This window comes from Micropterus dolomieu, linkage group LG13, assembly GCF_021292245.1.
Source record: "Micropterus dolomieu isolate WLL.071019.BEF.003 ecotype Adirondacks linkage group LG13, ASM2129224v1, whole genome shotgun sequence".
NCBI lineage: Eukaryota > Metazoa > Chordata > Actinopteri > Centrarchiformes > Centrarchidae > Micropterus > Micropterus dolomieu.
The window spans coordinates 13,444,801-13,459,959 of record NC_060162.1 but is presented as its reverse complement, the minus strand read 5'-3'; the positions used below and the strand labels follow the sequence as shown (position 1 = coordinate 13,459,959).

At 41.6% G+C, this 15,159-nt stretch overlaps 2 protein-coding genes and 1 long non-coding RNA gene across 5 annotated transcripts in view; 1 reads left to right on the top strand and 2 right to left on the bottom strand.

Annotated features, from left to right (window-relative positions):
• The window catches only part of fbxw5 (F-box and WD repeat domain containing 5), a 12,083-nt gene extending 5,996 nt beyond the window's left edge, over positions 1 to 6,087 (bottom strand). For both annotated transcript variants that reach the window (XM_046067773.1, XM_046067774.1), the window contains exons 1-8: positions 5,945 to 6,087; positions 3,915 to 4,110; positions 3,610 to 3,767; positions 2,437 to 2,620; positions 1,939 to 2,087; positions 1,298 to 1,633; positions 1,012 to 1,195; positions 753 to 900 (exon numbers count right to left, since the gene is read on the bottom strand). In XM_046067773.1, coding sequence (XP_045923729.1) covers positions 753 to 900; positions 1,012 to 1,195; positions 1,298 to 1,633; positions 1,939 to 2,087; positions 2,437 to 2,620; positions 3,610 to 3,767; positions 3,915 to 4,101 — 1,346 coding nt within the window. In that variant the 5' untranslated portion in view covers positions 4,102 to 4,110; positions 5,945 to 6,087. The remainder of the gene's footprint in view (positions 1 to 752; positions 901 to 1,011; positions 1,196 to 1,297; positions 1,634 to 1,938; positions 2,088 to 2,436; positions 2,621 to 3,609; positions 3,768 to 3,914; positions 4,111 to 5,944) is intronic.
• LOC123982322 lies at positions 5,158 to 8,308 on the top strand. Of its 2 annotated transcripts, none has more exons than XR_006827941.1 (4): positions 5,158 to 5,170; positions 7,364 to 7,477; positions 7,821 to 7,910; positions 8,002 to 8,308. It is a non-coding gene; the product is annotated as an uncharacterized LOC123982322 (long non-coding RNA). The 2 variants fall into 2 exon arrangements; XR_006827940.1 differs by lacking the exon at positions 5,158 to 5,170 and adding an exon at positions 5,478 to 5,690.
• Positions 8,309 to 9,633: 1,325 nt separating this feature from the next.
• On the bottom strand, positions 9,634 to 13,579 carry LOC123982117 (PR domain zinc finger protein 12-like). The gene is made up of 5 exons (XM_046067498.1): positions 13,208 to 13,579; positions 11,587 to 11,777; positions 11,311 to 11,466; positions 10,936 to 11,050; positions 9,634 to 10,677 (listed from the first exon to the last, which is right to left on the bottom strand). The coding sequence occupies exons 1-5, from the start codon at positions 13,425 to 13,427 to the stop codon at positions 10,247 to 10,249; spliced, it is 1,113 nt and encodes a 370-aa protein (XP_045923454.1). The 5' UTR covers positions 13,428 to 13,579; the 3' UTR covers positions 9,634 to 10,246.
• Positions 13,580 to 15,159: the final 1,580 nt, after the last annotated feature.

Below are 15,159 nucleotides of genomic sequence, written 5' to 3'. Positions count from 1 at the left end.
ATGGGGGTGGTAGCATCATGCTTTGGGGGTGTTTTTCTGCACATGGGACAGGGCGACTGCACTGTATTAAGGAGAGGATGACCGGGGCCATGTATTGCGAGATTCTGGGGAACAACCTCCTTCCCTCAGTTAGAGCATTGAAGATGGGTCGAGGCCGGGTCTTCCAACATGACAACGACCCGAAGAACACAGCCAGGATAACCTAGGAGTGGCTCTGTAAGAAGCATATCAAGGTTCTGGCGTGGCCTAGCCAGTCTCCAGACCTAAACCCAATAGAGAATCTTTGGAGGGAGCTCAAACTCCGTGTTTCTCAGCGACAGCCCAGAAACCTGACTGATCTAGAGAAGATCTGTGTGGAGGAGTGGGCCAAAATCCCTCCTGCAGTGTGTGCAAACCTGGTGATAAACTACAGGAAACGTTTGACCTCTGTAATTGCAAACAAAGGCTACTGTACCAAATATTAACATTGATTTTCTCAGGTGTTCAAATACTTATTTGCAGCTGTATCATACAAATAAATAGTTAAAAAATCATACATTGTGATTTCTGGATTTTTTTTTTTTAGATTATGTCTCTCACAGTGGACATGCACCTAGATGACAATTTCAGACCCCTCCATGATTTCTAAGTGGGAGAACTTGCAAAATAGCAGGGTGTTCAAATACTTATTTTCCTCAATGTATATATATATGGAGGTCACATAGCTTATTTTCTATATTAAAGCCTCCTGAATCTACACATCATTTACTTACCTGTGGTCTGGAGAAAGGCCCATACCAATGATGTGTCCATGGATATCAATGACATGGTCCAGGGAATCAAAAAATTCATCTGAGCTTCGCTCTTCTCCGAGTACAGGACCACAAGTGGTCATCTGGTCCGGCTTGATCCGCTTTATACCTGGAAAGGGACAGAGACCACCAAATGAAAGGAGACATTTGTCTAATTTTTCTTCTACAAAGTTTCAAAAATGTGTTGCATTATATTTGCATGCCTTGGAAGTACTCTTACCTATCTGGTGAGGGGAGTATGTAAGGCTGCCAGTAGTAAAGAGTAAATACGTTTTGTCCTCTACCTCCTCGGGATCAGAGGGCTCAATCAAGCTGGAGTCAGGGGCCTTAGTGTGGGCTCTGCCCATCATCTGAGCCACCCGGGTCTCAATTGCCAGCTCCCTGGGCCCTACATTTTTACGACTCTAAAAGGAAGGACATAAGAAAATGACAAAAAAGAGGCAGACTGAAGAACAATATTACTTTCAAATATAGACCAAAATGCTTGAGTTTTACACCTAGCTTACCTGTATAACGTGCTCCAGGCCCGACATGGTGGGCTGAGAATGGCGGGCACTGGGGAGGCCGTGACACCTGGCTTCCCTCTGGCACTCCTCGTCCTCTAACTCCTCATCTTCTTCATCACTGCCGGAGGTTCCCAGGTCAAAGAGCAGGGGCTGGTGCTGCTGCTGCTGCTGCCCTTTCTGCCTTCGAGCCTGAGACTGAGCCTCGTAGTCCAGCAGCAAGTCCGGGTTGTCATGACGACGGCAGTGGGCCACCATCACTGTGCGTATGGTGCTGGCATTGATGTTCTGGATCTTGAAAAGGCGCTTGACCACGTTGACGTTTTCCGATTCAACATCCTGTCGCAGAAAAGACTTTTTTAAGATTGTGTAAAAAAAAAAGTGATGATTTAAATATTTGTTTATATATATATATATGTATGTTTTTCAGTGTTCATTCGAACACATAAACCAATAGCAGCATGTTATCAAAAAAATTATAATGACTCGACTTAAAAGATGTTACAGATGTTTTTTACACTAATATAATCTTACAGCACAATACAAAACAATGAAAGTCTTCCGGTGGGTCCTCCATCGGCACAGGAAAGAAAATATTCTGACTGACATGTCCAACAGGTCTTAGCTGCTGCACTGGGTCCTACCTGGAAGGCTTTATTGAGCCAGAGCACAGAGCAGGACGTCATGTTCCCTATCCAGTGCAGGTTCCCAGAGATCAGGTGGGTCTCGTTCAACCAGCAGCCAAACACATCGTACGGCTTGTTCCTCACGCGCGACAACAGCGTGTAATTTTCTGTTGCGTGTTAAGACATGGGGAGAATGGGAGAGTTGGAAACACACACATTAATGAAGAAAAGATTATATATATATATATATATATATAAATACACACACACACACACACACAAACTGTTAGTTCGGCTTTTTTCATTTAAATAACTCACAGACTGAAAGTTAAACGAAAGAAAGCTTCCAAATCTACATCTACCTTCACTAAGGGAGGATTTATTGAGAGTTTAAAAAGCCTGATACTACGTGACTTTGAGCACACCATTTCATTGCAGCTGTCTGAAAGTTTGCAGTGAATAATAACTCATCTTCAAGAATCACCAACAGGTTGTGGAATTTGCTTTGGTTCCTACCCAGACTGATGACAGCGATTTCCCCAGACGAGGAGTGGTGTGGGCCCAGGTAGACACCAGACACGAGCAGCAGGGTGTCGTCAGCGTTGAACTGGGAGAACTGGGTGTAGCCCCAGTTAAACTGCCGCATGCTGGAGCTGTGCACCAGCGAGATATGACCATCTAGCCGCTCCGTGTCCCATAGCTGCACACAGGAAGCCAGAAGACAGAGATTCGATTCTGTCTGGAAACTTTTGTTGAATGTCATCCTCCATTCCCTCTCTTTCCAAGTTTCTTGTCAAGCTTTATTGTCAGTATTTATATAGGCAAAGAAAATGCCACAAAAAAACCTTCTAAAATATGTAAAAAGATTTCTTATAGTTGCATATCCATGTTACAAGAGTTGACTTCCCAAAGTAAGACAGTTCATCCTGTTTAACTCAAAGTATGCTCAACATGTAGTGTCCAGTTTTCGTTAGTCACATGATTGGCTGAGTGCTGATCATGCGATTGCAGTTGCAGGAGGTAGGTGTGTTGGGAAGCCCCCCACCCCGGCAGGTACTGGGGCAACAGATTTATAAGCATAAGTCTCATTGTATGTGCTCCTACATTGTTACTGGTGTTACTTTGTTCTGCATTGTGATCCACAGTGTCTCCACTGTTGCCACACCTTAAACACAATATTAAACTGTTAGTTATTACCAGGTACTGTGGTCAGACTGCCAGTGATGTTGGTGCATGATTGTTGAAGTTCTTCTCCCCAGCAGACATGCAAGAGACTTTTCGGTGATAATCATAAGCCTGCCATTAAAATTGAAACCTTACTAAATCTTTCAAAAAGCAGGAAAGAGCACTGGCCGTAATCCAACTTGAGCCGCTGAGGTAAGGACTTAGAACAAGGTGCAGGCACTCTACCAGGTTAGCTACCCCAAAATATGATTGAAAGAAGATACTAATTAAAGGTACTTAAAACCTGGAAAGAAAAAAAAAACCTCTTCCAGCACAGTCAATAAGAACACAAAGTGCCAAAAAGATTATTATAACTGATATTTTGTGGGAGTTTCTTATCCAATTCTTTAAACACATACGGAATGCAGTATGAGCATGTTAAATGTGTTGACAGGATGTTTTAAGTAAGAAAAGTAAGAAGTAAGATCCAAGAAAAAGTAACCTCAATAATCTCTCAAATCCTACCTTCACAGTGCAGTCTTTGGAGCAGGAGGAGAACCGGTGGCCCCTGTGAGAGAAAGCCAGGTGGAGGACTTGGTCACTGTGCTCTCTCAGCGTCTGAACCTCCACACAGGGGATGCAGTCAAACAGACGCCTGAACTCCCTGTACCATGACACTGCCGCTGCACAAAGGTAGATCAGAAGTTATTTAAAGCTGCAAATCAGTCCAAACATCTATACATAAAGCTGTCATCAGTGTTGTTTTGTGCCATAAATATATGTAACAGACTTTGTTTTCATCTGTTGAACACACAATTATAATGATCTACCTGGGTGTCGGGGAACAGAGCGTGGTATGCGGTAGTAGCTGTAGAACAGCTCCCTCCAAAGGAACTCATCTCTGGAGACAGCCAGCCACTGTCTGCAGGTCAGACTCGCTCTCAACACGGCATCATGGGGCAGACGCAGGAAGATTTCTAACACCAGGCTGTCCGGCAGAACTGGGCCACAATCCATCCTAACATCCTGCGTACCCCCCGCACACACACACACACACACACACATACATATACATATGTACATGGAAGTGATGTTATATGAAAGCAAACACAATCCTGTAGCACACAGTTTCATAAGTCATATTTTTTGTTACTTTGCACCAATACACAACTTGAGGCTCCACCTTTACTGGGACTAATTTGAGCCTGACAGCTGAGAGATAACATACTGGTGTATGATACAATGTACAGACAGCAGTGAACTGTGCTCGGAGCTCTTGCTGTCAGAGCAACTCATTAAAGCTATCATCCTCATATTTGTAGAGCTGCCAACTTACATGCACTGAGCGTGAGACTCATGCAACTGACACTTCTCACACGCTCTCACGACATACAACAATTTTCTCAGGTATTGGTAGACTTTTATTTATTTATTTAATTATTATGAATTCTAATTAAATGACGGCATTAGTCTCGTAATGTCAGAAAACACATATGTGGGAAAGATTTTGAATGTAAAGAAAGTTTTGAATATGAGCAGAAAACCTGCTGAAACCCAGGAGCTATTAAAGTCCAGGAGTTTATAACTGAATTGAAATGAATTAATTTATCATTGACATGAAAACATGCCGCAATCACGTTTAAAGAGGTTACTTCCTCAAACAAAAACACAAAAGAAGAGAGAAGACTAAATCATGAAAAAAAGATAATTAAATAATAATTAAAAAATCCACCATAAATGGATGCAGAAAAGGCAGAAATTGGAACAAAATCTTTATAGATGAAACTAAGTGTTTAATACTAAAGATATTTTGGGGGAGGACCCTCAGACCCACCACTACATAAGTGTCCCCTCCATTGTTAAAGGAAAACCTAAGGTTTTGCATTTTAGCAACTAAAATACTTCATAAATTCTCTAGAATGCAAGAAAAACTCCCAAATGACAGGTAAGGTTTGATCTCCCAATTTAGACTGTGAGGTTGGCAAGAATGCTGATCACTGATCTGATTCACGTTTCATCTAAACATATTTTAAAATTATGAATGTGTCTGCTGATGTTTTTCAGAGCGATGACCCGGGCCCCTGCGGTGAGTAATGTCAAATCCGACATTCTCAATATCGAACCTCACTCCAAACTAAATTGAAAAGTTGGCAGCCCTGATATTTGGCATGTCAGTGCATCCACAAGTACTCCATTATGGACACTGAACTTAATGGCTTAACGTTTTGCTCAGAGTTGTCAAAGAAACAGTGGCAGTGTGAAGGAGGGGCTTACGATATAACGTTATGTACATAAGCATGGTCGTTACTGGAACAGAGCCATGGTAGCGTGGCATTTCCTCAGTTACAAGCTAACATACACCTACAAAATTAGGACTGCCATGTGAACTAAACGTTATAAAAATGAATCAGTACCCTTGTCTAAGTCTGAGTAGATGTGTGCAGCTGTACTGAACTATCTACCGTGTGAAGATGACCGAACATGGACATTTGTGTCGCTTTGCGTAAAAACTCATAACAAGTTACTGTGTTTACACTGAAGACAGCCTTCCTGCTGACCTGCGACACATTAACTAGCTAAATGTCGGATAACTACAGGGCGTTTGTGTGAGTTTAAGCAAAATCAGTTACGAGCTTAGTGTGCAGCTATGCTGGCCCCGATATGTCAGTCAAGCTAACGTTAAGCTAGCTAACATGTTAACAAGCAAGCTAGCTGTTAGCTGACATTTTTTAACTTTCAGCTACATCTGACAACATTTATTTCTAACAACGAGCGGCTACTTTTATAAGCCAATGCTTTCGTTGCACTAGTTTATTTAGCTTCGCTCTGTGCAAAGTTGTTGACATAAACTGTGACCCACCTGCTGGATCTAAGTATGTTGGAGAGAAAATCAAGCGGCTAGCTAGCACTGAAAGCTAGCCACAGAAAAATGACAACAGACCACCAGCTGCTGTGAAGCGACAAGACTCTACTAAGAGATATCAGCATCATCGCTCCAGCAAGGAATCGATTGATTCCGTATTTACAGATAGCCTCCATTGTCCTCTTCTCACTTACACAATCTCCCTCAACAGATTTGTGTTTTCATCCATCTCTGTTTATAAGAACTTCTTTCTAAACACGAATTTGGTGTTTTAAACAGAAAAACTGTAATTATCCTTTTCAACAGTCTGTTCATGAAAGGAGAAAAGTTTAATGAGATTTATTTAATTAATTTAATTTAATTATTAAAAGTATGATAGTTTATACAAGCAAATTAACTTTCTCAATAAATAACCATATTAATATTTACTAATTCATCAATATTATTTGTTAAGATAATTCAATCCATATTTCTTCTTAATCTCATTTCAGTAGAGTATACAGTGGGTACGGAAAGTATTCAGACCCCTTTAAATTTTTCACTCTTTGTTTCATTGCAGCCATTTTCCAAAAATCAAATAAGTTCATTTTATTTCTCAGTAATGTACACTCAGCACCCCATCTTTACAGAAAAAAACAGAAATGTAGAAATTTTTGTTTTTATTAAAAAAGAAAAACTGAAATATCAGAATATTCTATATTATGTTTTAGATATTTTTACTTCCCAAAACAACATTATCAAAGTTATTTTACCTTAATACTGTAGGTAGCACAAACAGAATTTAAAATGTGTAATGGGGTGTATAGCTGAGGAGAAACATGATTTACTGACATGGTGTGACATGTGTGAAATTGCATGTTGTTTTCCCTTGAGAATAGTTTTTTTAACTTGTAAAAACTAAAACATATACAAACACCATGATGATGACAACTGAAAAGTCATTTTGGTGGCCTCTCCTCAGCAAAAATCTTGAGACCATTGTTTCCTATTATTCCTATTGCTGTTTGTAATAACTCTTAGCTTTATGGTGAGATGGGTGAGAGTGTAGATTGAGAAGAAGGAGGTGTGCATAAAGCATTGTGTCACTATATTTCTAAATATTTCCTCACAAAAACTGACATATAGGCCTACATCCCGACAGTCTTCACACCCCGATTGCAGTTGTTATCATATATGATTATTTTATTTTTGTTTTTTATCTATATACATTGTATGAAAATATAGCTCATCATAAACGCATACACTGTTATATGTTAATTACTGTCAGTGGCAATGTCTCATTCTCATCGTAGCCTAACATTTCCAGTATATGTGTGATGGCTCAGTTCACTGACCTCAGAGGGAGGTGAACGGGGCATCAGTCAGTGGAGTACTAGAGTCTGTGCAACCGAGAAACGCTGTGTCATTGTCTTGTAGTGTCATTGCACACACATCTTTACACTTGGCACATGGGAACAGATGAGCTGGACTTCAAGACTAACTCCTAAAGGAAGCATTAGAGCTGAACTATGCTGTGACTATTATTCTCTGGTAAGTACTAAAACTTTCTGAGACAAATTTATAGCAAGTTTTTAAACAGACTTTATCATAGTAAACAGGATTTACAAAGAAGATGCATCTGTGAATGGCATATTTTTTCACAATAGTTATTCTTTTCACTGTGTTGCAAAATTATTTTGAATTAAGTCTAGACTTAAGACATGAAAATGCATAGTACAGCAGGATTGTACTGTGTAAAATGGAGCGTGTTAAACCTGATAGGGGTGGGATCAGGTTACCTGCTATAACATTATCTCAGCAGAAAAGACATGTGGCTGATACTACAAACAGATAAAAGAAGGATCCCTGTCTGGTTCACTATGTCTTCCTTCAGCACTGCGCAATGCCGCTGAATGCATAGTCTCCTGCTGTGGCTCCTCAAAGAAGGACAGGACATCAGCAGGATGCCCATACCAGTATGAAGGTGCAGCTCGTTTGGGTGAAATTGGACCATTTTGAAATAATGATCTATGTACCTCTGATGGCTAAACTGTCCTGTTTTCCTCACTGAGCAGGGCAGAACGTGTGGACAGTCTCAAGTGATGGAACAAAATCCACTCAAAATCATCCCTAATTGCTCCCAGCAGAGTGGACAGAAGAGATGCACATTTCCCCACCACCCGATTTACCTCTCAAGCGTATTTACTTGATCTTTTTTGCTCTGTGCTTGTTTTAATGATGACTTGTCCTAAAACTCCTGGTTGGGAAGTTGGATGATGTCTGACAGCTGACAAGTGCAGCAGTGGCTCAGAAGTGGCTTACAATTTCCTGTATGTACCAATCATTTATATGGTATGAAAGTGGCCAGCACAGCAAATTAAACCTGAGAATTGAATAAATTGGTTGTCAAGATTATGTCATTGTCTGAGTCATAAAAGTGTCCTTACACAGTTTCTCCAGGAGAGGCCGGCATTTTTCTTAAGAGACTCTGTTTTTCTTGAGTATGTGTCGCCATCATGTGGAAAAAACAACTGCAGGAGAAAATTACCGTCAGAGTGAAGAAAAAAAATTATTCAATAATAACCAAGAGAAAACAATATTGAATAAGACATAAATTCGATTTATTTTTAATTACTCAGTATCATTAGGAACTTGTCAAATGAGAGTGCGTATTTTACAAGGGAGTAAGCCACACTTGAAGCAGAGAAGCCGACCAAAGCCTGCATGGACGGTTCCATGTAGGCCCAAAATGACGTCAAAACCCTGTGACGTCCCGTCGCACATGAGAGATGTAACCGTATTGCTTAGATTATAAACTCTCAGTGAATCTAAAACAACTAGGCTATTCGGCCATCAGTGACGCTGCGTTGGGTCTTGCAGGTGAGCCTCGTGGGTGGGCTGATTAAACAGTAACGATCCAAGTCAGACAAACACACTGAGCCAAGAAACTTTTTGTTTGTGCAGCTATGCAGCTACCAGAATTACGGTGTTTCTGCCTTTGTTCTACGTCATTAAACCACGGTTATGCTGCGCGATCATGCGCAGAAGACACAGGTTTCACTGCTCTCCATTCAAACCAGCGGGTTGGCCTCGTCCCATAATATACTGTCCATGGTATTTTAGTAGACTAGATCAGCCATTCACATCATAGTGCACATAATGTGTGTGACATACATAAAGTGTTTGTCGGTTTCTCGAGGGACGAGGCAGTTTTATTTAAAGTAAAAGCATCATCAATAAAACTCTTCTGATATGACCAACAAAAACGAGCCATTAAATTATTTGGCAAAGGGTGTGTTTCTTCGTAATGATTTTTCTCAGTAAAATAAGTGTTTAAGTGATGGAATCTTAGGCAGATTTCCTATTTTATCGAACACTTGTTAAAATTAACTTCAGATCTCTTTTTTGTTTGGAGTACAATTAAATTGACTAGATTATCATATTGAATCAGCTTAGACTGATGTAGTCAGAAAATCTCAGTCTTTGGTCTGGATTTTACTCTCTTTTAAGAACAGGTTATAATGCATGCAGCTTCTACAGGTGAAATGGAGCCAGTCACTGTCAACTAGTGACAGAACAGGAAAAGAGAGTATATGCTGAGTGTTTATGATTGACTGGGGAGATTTCAAAGCAGCAACAGGTGTTTTGATGGGTGAGTAACTGACTTACCATTACTTTGCTAGAACTCTACAATAATCACCATCATAAATGTAATATCATATTTATTTAGAATAGAAGAAATCACAAATGTATTTACATTCACATGTACAGTAGCATACAATACAATTTTACAATTACATAATAGTACAGAATACAGTCTGTGCAAAGTTAAAGTGACAGTTTACAGTGTGGGACGATGCAGCTGAAACAATGTACACTTGTGGCCACATCCCTTAGTTTCTACTCACTCTACACAAAGACTGTTGTTTGAAAGTACTTTTCACCTGAGCTGGTGAAGATGTGATAAAAATAAAAAAAACTCACATTTGTGGTGATATATTCTACTCACACAGAGAAGCATTAATAACAAAGTATCTTGAGTTGTTTTTCAGCATACTGTATTTCTGCTTTCCACAATACAATCATTAAAATATCTTTCTGCTGGAATTTGGATCACATGAAAGCCAAAGAAACAAGGAATACAAATAAGGTGACACATTTAAATGTCTTTGTGAGATGCTTTAGTGTCACATCAACTCCAACAACAATGTATTTCCTTAATGATGGCCTGTCACATCCGGATCTCCCTTTACGTCTCCACTACAGCTATAATCTAAAGTGCAACGTTGTTCTGAGTGACTGTCCCTGTCTGTCCTATCATCATAGCACCATGGTGGGAATGTGGTGCACCAGGGGCATCTGGTGCTGGTGGGGCATGGCTGTGATCTGTGAAGTAGGAGGGGACACTTGGGATTGCACGTCGGCGGCGTGCGCCGCCGGTTTGTGCCGTGCGCTCTTCTGGTGCGCCCTCAGGCCCGCAAGCTGCGAGTAGGCGCTCTGACAGACGTGACACTTGTAGGGCCGTTCGCCGGTGTGCAAGCGGACGTGGTTTCGGAGCGTGGACGACTGGCTGAAACGGCGGTTGCAGAAGCGGCAGACGAAGGGCTTGTCCAGAGTGTGGATGCGCATGTGGGAGCGCAGGTTGCTGCGGGAGTTGAAGCCGCGATGACAGATGACGCAGCGCATCCGACCGGCCGTGATGGAGGAGGGTGGGGAGCAGGCGGAAGGGCCGTCACAGGAGTGGGACTCGTCTGGGAGAGGAAACAAAGAAGAGGGAGATCAGTTCAAGCCCTTAGGCTACAGATAAAGTTTGATACGGATGGGTCCTGCCCAGGGGTTCATCTGTAGGGTAGCCTAAAGAATCAAAAATCTGTAGGCCTATCTAAAAATGTATCGCTATGAAATAAACTGGCTAACACTTGTCCACCGTAATGACACTCCCTAAAGCTATGACACCCACAGACAATTAAAACAGGTTGTGACATTGATCCGTAAATTAGGCTACTCACCATTCCTGCTTTTCTTCTGCTGTTCTTCATCTGCTCCTGGAACTCCGGGGATTCCCAGGAATGTGTTGTGGGTGTTTCCATACCAGACAAGAAGCTCCTGGTCTGGTGGGATGGTCTGACGAAGGAAGGAAATAGGCCAAAGTTCAGCCAATCTACACGTGACTTTAGTTTGCTGCTCTGTGACTGTTGTAACTGGGAGCCATACAGAAATCAGATATTCATTTCCCATATTGGCCAACAGGTGGCGCTGTTCTAAAGGACATTCTATTCTTGGTGGTCGTCAATAAAACCCCATAAAGCCACCCAAGGCCCCGAGACCCACAGCATTATTTTTGCAAGCTGCTGAACAGAAACAGATTTTGAGTTCACTCTCACCTCCACCGCCTTGTAGAAGATACTGCTGCCGATCTGCACCACTTCCAGGTTTTGCTCCTGTTCATTCCGGGCGCACTTGATGTAAGTCATCCAGCTGCGCTGATCCTCCTGGCTGGCATCGATGAAGTAGCGGACCGTGCCGTCTTCGTTGAACACCTGAGCTCACACAGCAGCAAAGAAACACCGCGTCACAAGCCTATATATAATCTATCAACAGCAGCCTTTCCTGCAGGCTGAATGAATGAAGTGTAGACTGCATCAGATATTTCAGCTCACCTCCCACATGAGGTTGTTATTCTTGAGCAGGTCCACGTGTTCAGGGGACAGGACCCTCCCTGTGAAAGGGCCCATCTCGGTTCCTGCTTTGATCCAAGTCTTTGAGAAGATGCCCAGGCCTTCTCCAGGGATGGAGCTTTGGGCGATGATCACTTCAGTGGGCAGCACAAGGCTGGACAGCTTCTGCACCTCTGCAAGTATAAAGAACAAATATAAGCATGGAAAATGGAATCTAAAGTGCCAGCGATGTTAGAAATAGAAACTTTGCAGCCATTTCTTCAAACAGATTTTCTAAAATTGTGCAGGAGTAAAACTGCACATAAATGTAATTCGGAGTAACGCATTGCAGAGCTGTTGTTCAGCGGGGTGAGCTGATGCCAAAGCGCCTCATGAAACAGGAATGCTGGAAAAGTCCTGAAAGCAGCAAATGGACTGGATCTTATTTTGGTCACGAAATATTAAGCTACACCTTATCCTCCGTTTAATTCGATTATCTAGTTGAATTGAAAGTTTTTGTTGTGCAGAGAAACCCCCTCGGAAAGCATTTTCATCCGCATTGAAAAAGGAAAAAAAAATCTTGCGCTTCTTTAATGTCAAAATCAAAGTTCTTTTTGAGGCTGCGAAAAAGCCCGTGCGAATAGGGGTTAAATGGTCCTCTATTGCCCAGGGTCCAGCAATTTGTCATGCTTCAGATGTGATATTCATTAAACTTTACTGGAAAAGAAACGGCTAATTCCAAATTCATTATCCTTTTAAGAACTTTGTAGCAATAAATTTGCGCTGAATGAAACGAGGACTTGTTTAAAAGACTCAGGAATTTCTGCAACAAAAAAATGGAAAGGCGATTAGATGGTTGACATGCAATGAATAGCATTAGATTTAGCCTTCACGGTGCATTATCCGAGGAACAGCAAATCTTTTAAGGGGAGAGAAAGAGAAAAGCTCCGGAGCCCCATAGCTGCCAAGAGAGGAAAAGAGACTGTCCGGAGATTGATGAATGCGGGATAAAAACCCGGGACATCTCAAAGAAAGAAAACCTTTCTCTCCTCGAGGTTTAAGTGGAAACTTTCCCAGGTCAAGCACAAAGTTAACCAAATGAATTTAATGCCCTGCGTCTTTCAATCAGCGACAGTTACACGCCTAACAAGCCACAAACACGAGGTCTCAGAGCTCTGAAAGGGTTAATACGTTAAATGGGTCGCAGAAAACTAAAATGCAGAAAACAGCAACTAGTTGGTTTGGGGAAACTTTGGGAAATAAAATGTTTGCGAAGACAATGAATCCTGTTTTAGTTTTTGGGGGGCACATTGTGGGATCTTTTAGAAAATGATGATATTATTTATTTAGCTGTCAGTGGAAAAAAGAAACATTTCCCTTTGGATTTCAGTGATACACATTTGTAGGAAATTGTTTACAATATAATATAATCAAAACAAATATTTAGGTAATGAAAAATATAATCAAATTTTGATTTTTATTGCTAAAACATTTAGCTTGAATAAAACGCTTAAACTCACTAAAGTATGGTACAAAAGTGCAATTAAAACCTTCCAAACACGCACAACAATATGATAAAACCAGTCATGGCTAAAAACGAAAAAAAAACAGCATGTCAGCCTACCTCCAGCGAAGGACTGAGCCAGCACCTCAGCGGTGAAGGCGGTCTTGGGGCTGCTGCCGCTCTGCCGCTCCTCCGCCAGGTGTTCGCCCAGCACGTTCCTCCACCTGCCGTACAAGAAGCTGTGCAGGATGTCCGAGGTGATCACGTCTGACAGCGAGCGGCTCGGACACTTAAATCCAGACTTGAGAGCCAAAGCGTCTGCGGGTAGTACGGAGCCCATGTTGCAAGGCGCAAGAGGGGTATAAATATGACAACCACGGTGCAGCTGCAAATCAGCGATAAAAGAAGAAGAAGAAGAAGAAGAAGAAGTGGACACCAATAGCTGCTCCTAAGTCCGCCCCTCTGCTCCAAACTCTCTGTGCGTAAAGCTGCCCTGCCTGGCTGCAAGGGTCTCTTTATATAACTGGCTAGTGTGACCGCTGTCTAATTACTTATTAATGACACACCCCTCACCGCGTGGACCTGCCTGCTGCACCGCCACACACCAGCAGAGCCATTAAAAACACAGAGGAGAGAGAGAAAGAGAGAGCGAGCAAAACTTAATTTATAGTAATTATCTGCACTTAATGCTTGACATTAAATTACTGCAACATGTTTGTTCAAAGCTGCAAATGCATGCTGATTCGATAAAATGACAATAAAACATTTTAAAATATATTTAAGATCGAAAACGGACAAAAATCAAAACTTTAAAGTGCTTAAAAAGATTAAAGAAAAAAAATATTATAGCGCAAATTATGAATAGACTGCACTCGGTTGTACATGTAAATAGCCTACGAATTAAAACAATTTTACGCTGTTTTAAATTAATGCACAACTAAAACGAATAAAAAGCATTTGTGTGAGTTAAAGCAACACGTTGAGTGTTTCTGTCCGCAGAAGTGGGTCATTGAGTCTGGGAGCTGCTCGCCCATTTTTTTCTCAGGCATTTCGTATTCATGCGCTGGTAATATTATTTTTTTGTGAGGAGTTTAGCGCGGGAATGACAAGAATGGAAACAAGCTCGAAGTGGGCTTTTTTTTTTACAGCATTGTTCGCATGCAAAAAATGCAAAGCTGCTTTGACGTGGTTCACTTTTTCAAGCCCTTGTTTAGGTAAGCGGTTTAATATTCATGGATGTTCGGAGCCCCCTCGGTATTGTGACAACGTTTAGATGAGTATATACGGGCCTTTTCTTCTCTATAGTCACAGTCCTCTGTGTTTTTTCCTCTCTTGCCTATTTTTCGGGCTTGATGGACTGGGGCTAAATGGGCAGTTTTCCTTCTTTTCCAGCAGAGAGGACATCTTTATTCCATCCCCGGCTCACAGGTTTCCTATTCAGCTCCCCTCCAAGTAATGTCAGGGCCCTGAAAAGTGCTGCAAATCAATCTTTCATGGTGTTTTGAGGGCAATTTGACATCCATGCACTCTTCTTTTCACTCCAACAACTACAAGGGGATTGTCCGAAAAAGTGGGAAAGTTGTGCGCGCTCTCTCTCTCTTTCTCTCTCTGGACGAATATGGACTTCAACGTAGCCTAATGGGAAAGAAGATATGGCAACTAAATACAATAGCGGAGGGTTTTTTTGTGGAGCTGCAGAGATAGTGAAAAGGCAAGGTGAGTGACAGGGCACGAAAAAAGATTACTGTGAAACAGCTGCTTTTTATGAGCGGGCCCCTCCTACATTTGTCTCCTTTTCCCAGATGAAATTTCTCTGCTCTTTCAATGGGATTCTTTCTCATCTAGATTGATTTACATTTATAGCATTCATTGCACAAATCCGGGGACGGGGGGCGGGTCTGCTTCTTTATTAAAGAGGAATTAAATGAATTGAATTGGGGTAACGCATGGATTTGATTTGCTTATTTATGCATTAACCTATGGCATTATTTGGAGCTGGTAAAGCCGCGGGCATGTCAGCAATAGCAAATCATCCTGCTTAGCTGTTCCATTGTAAAACAATTTACGCTATT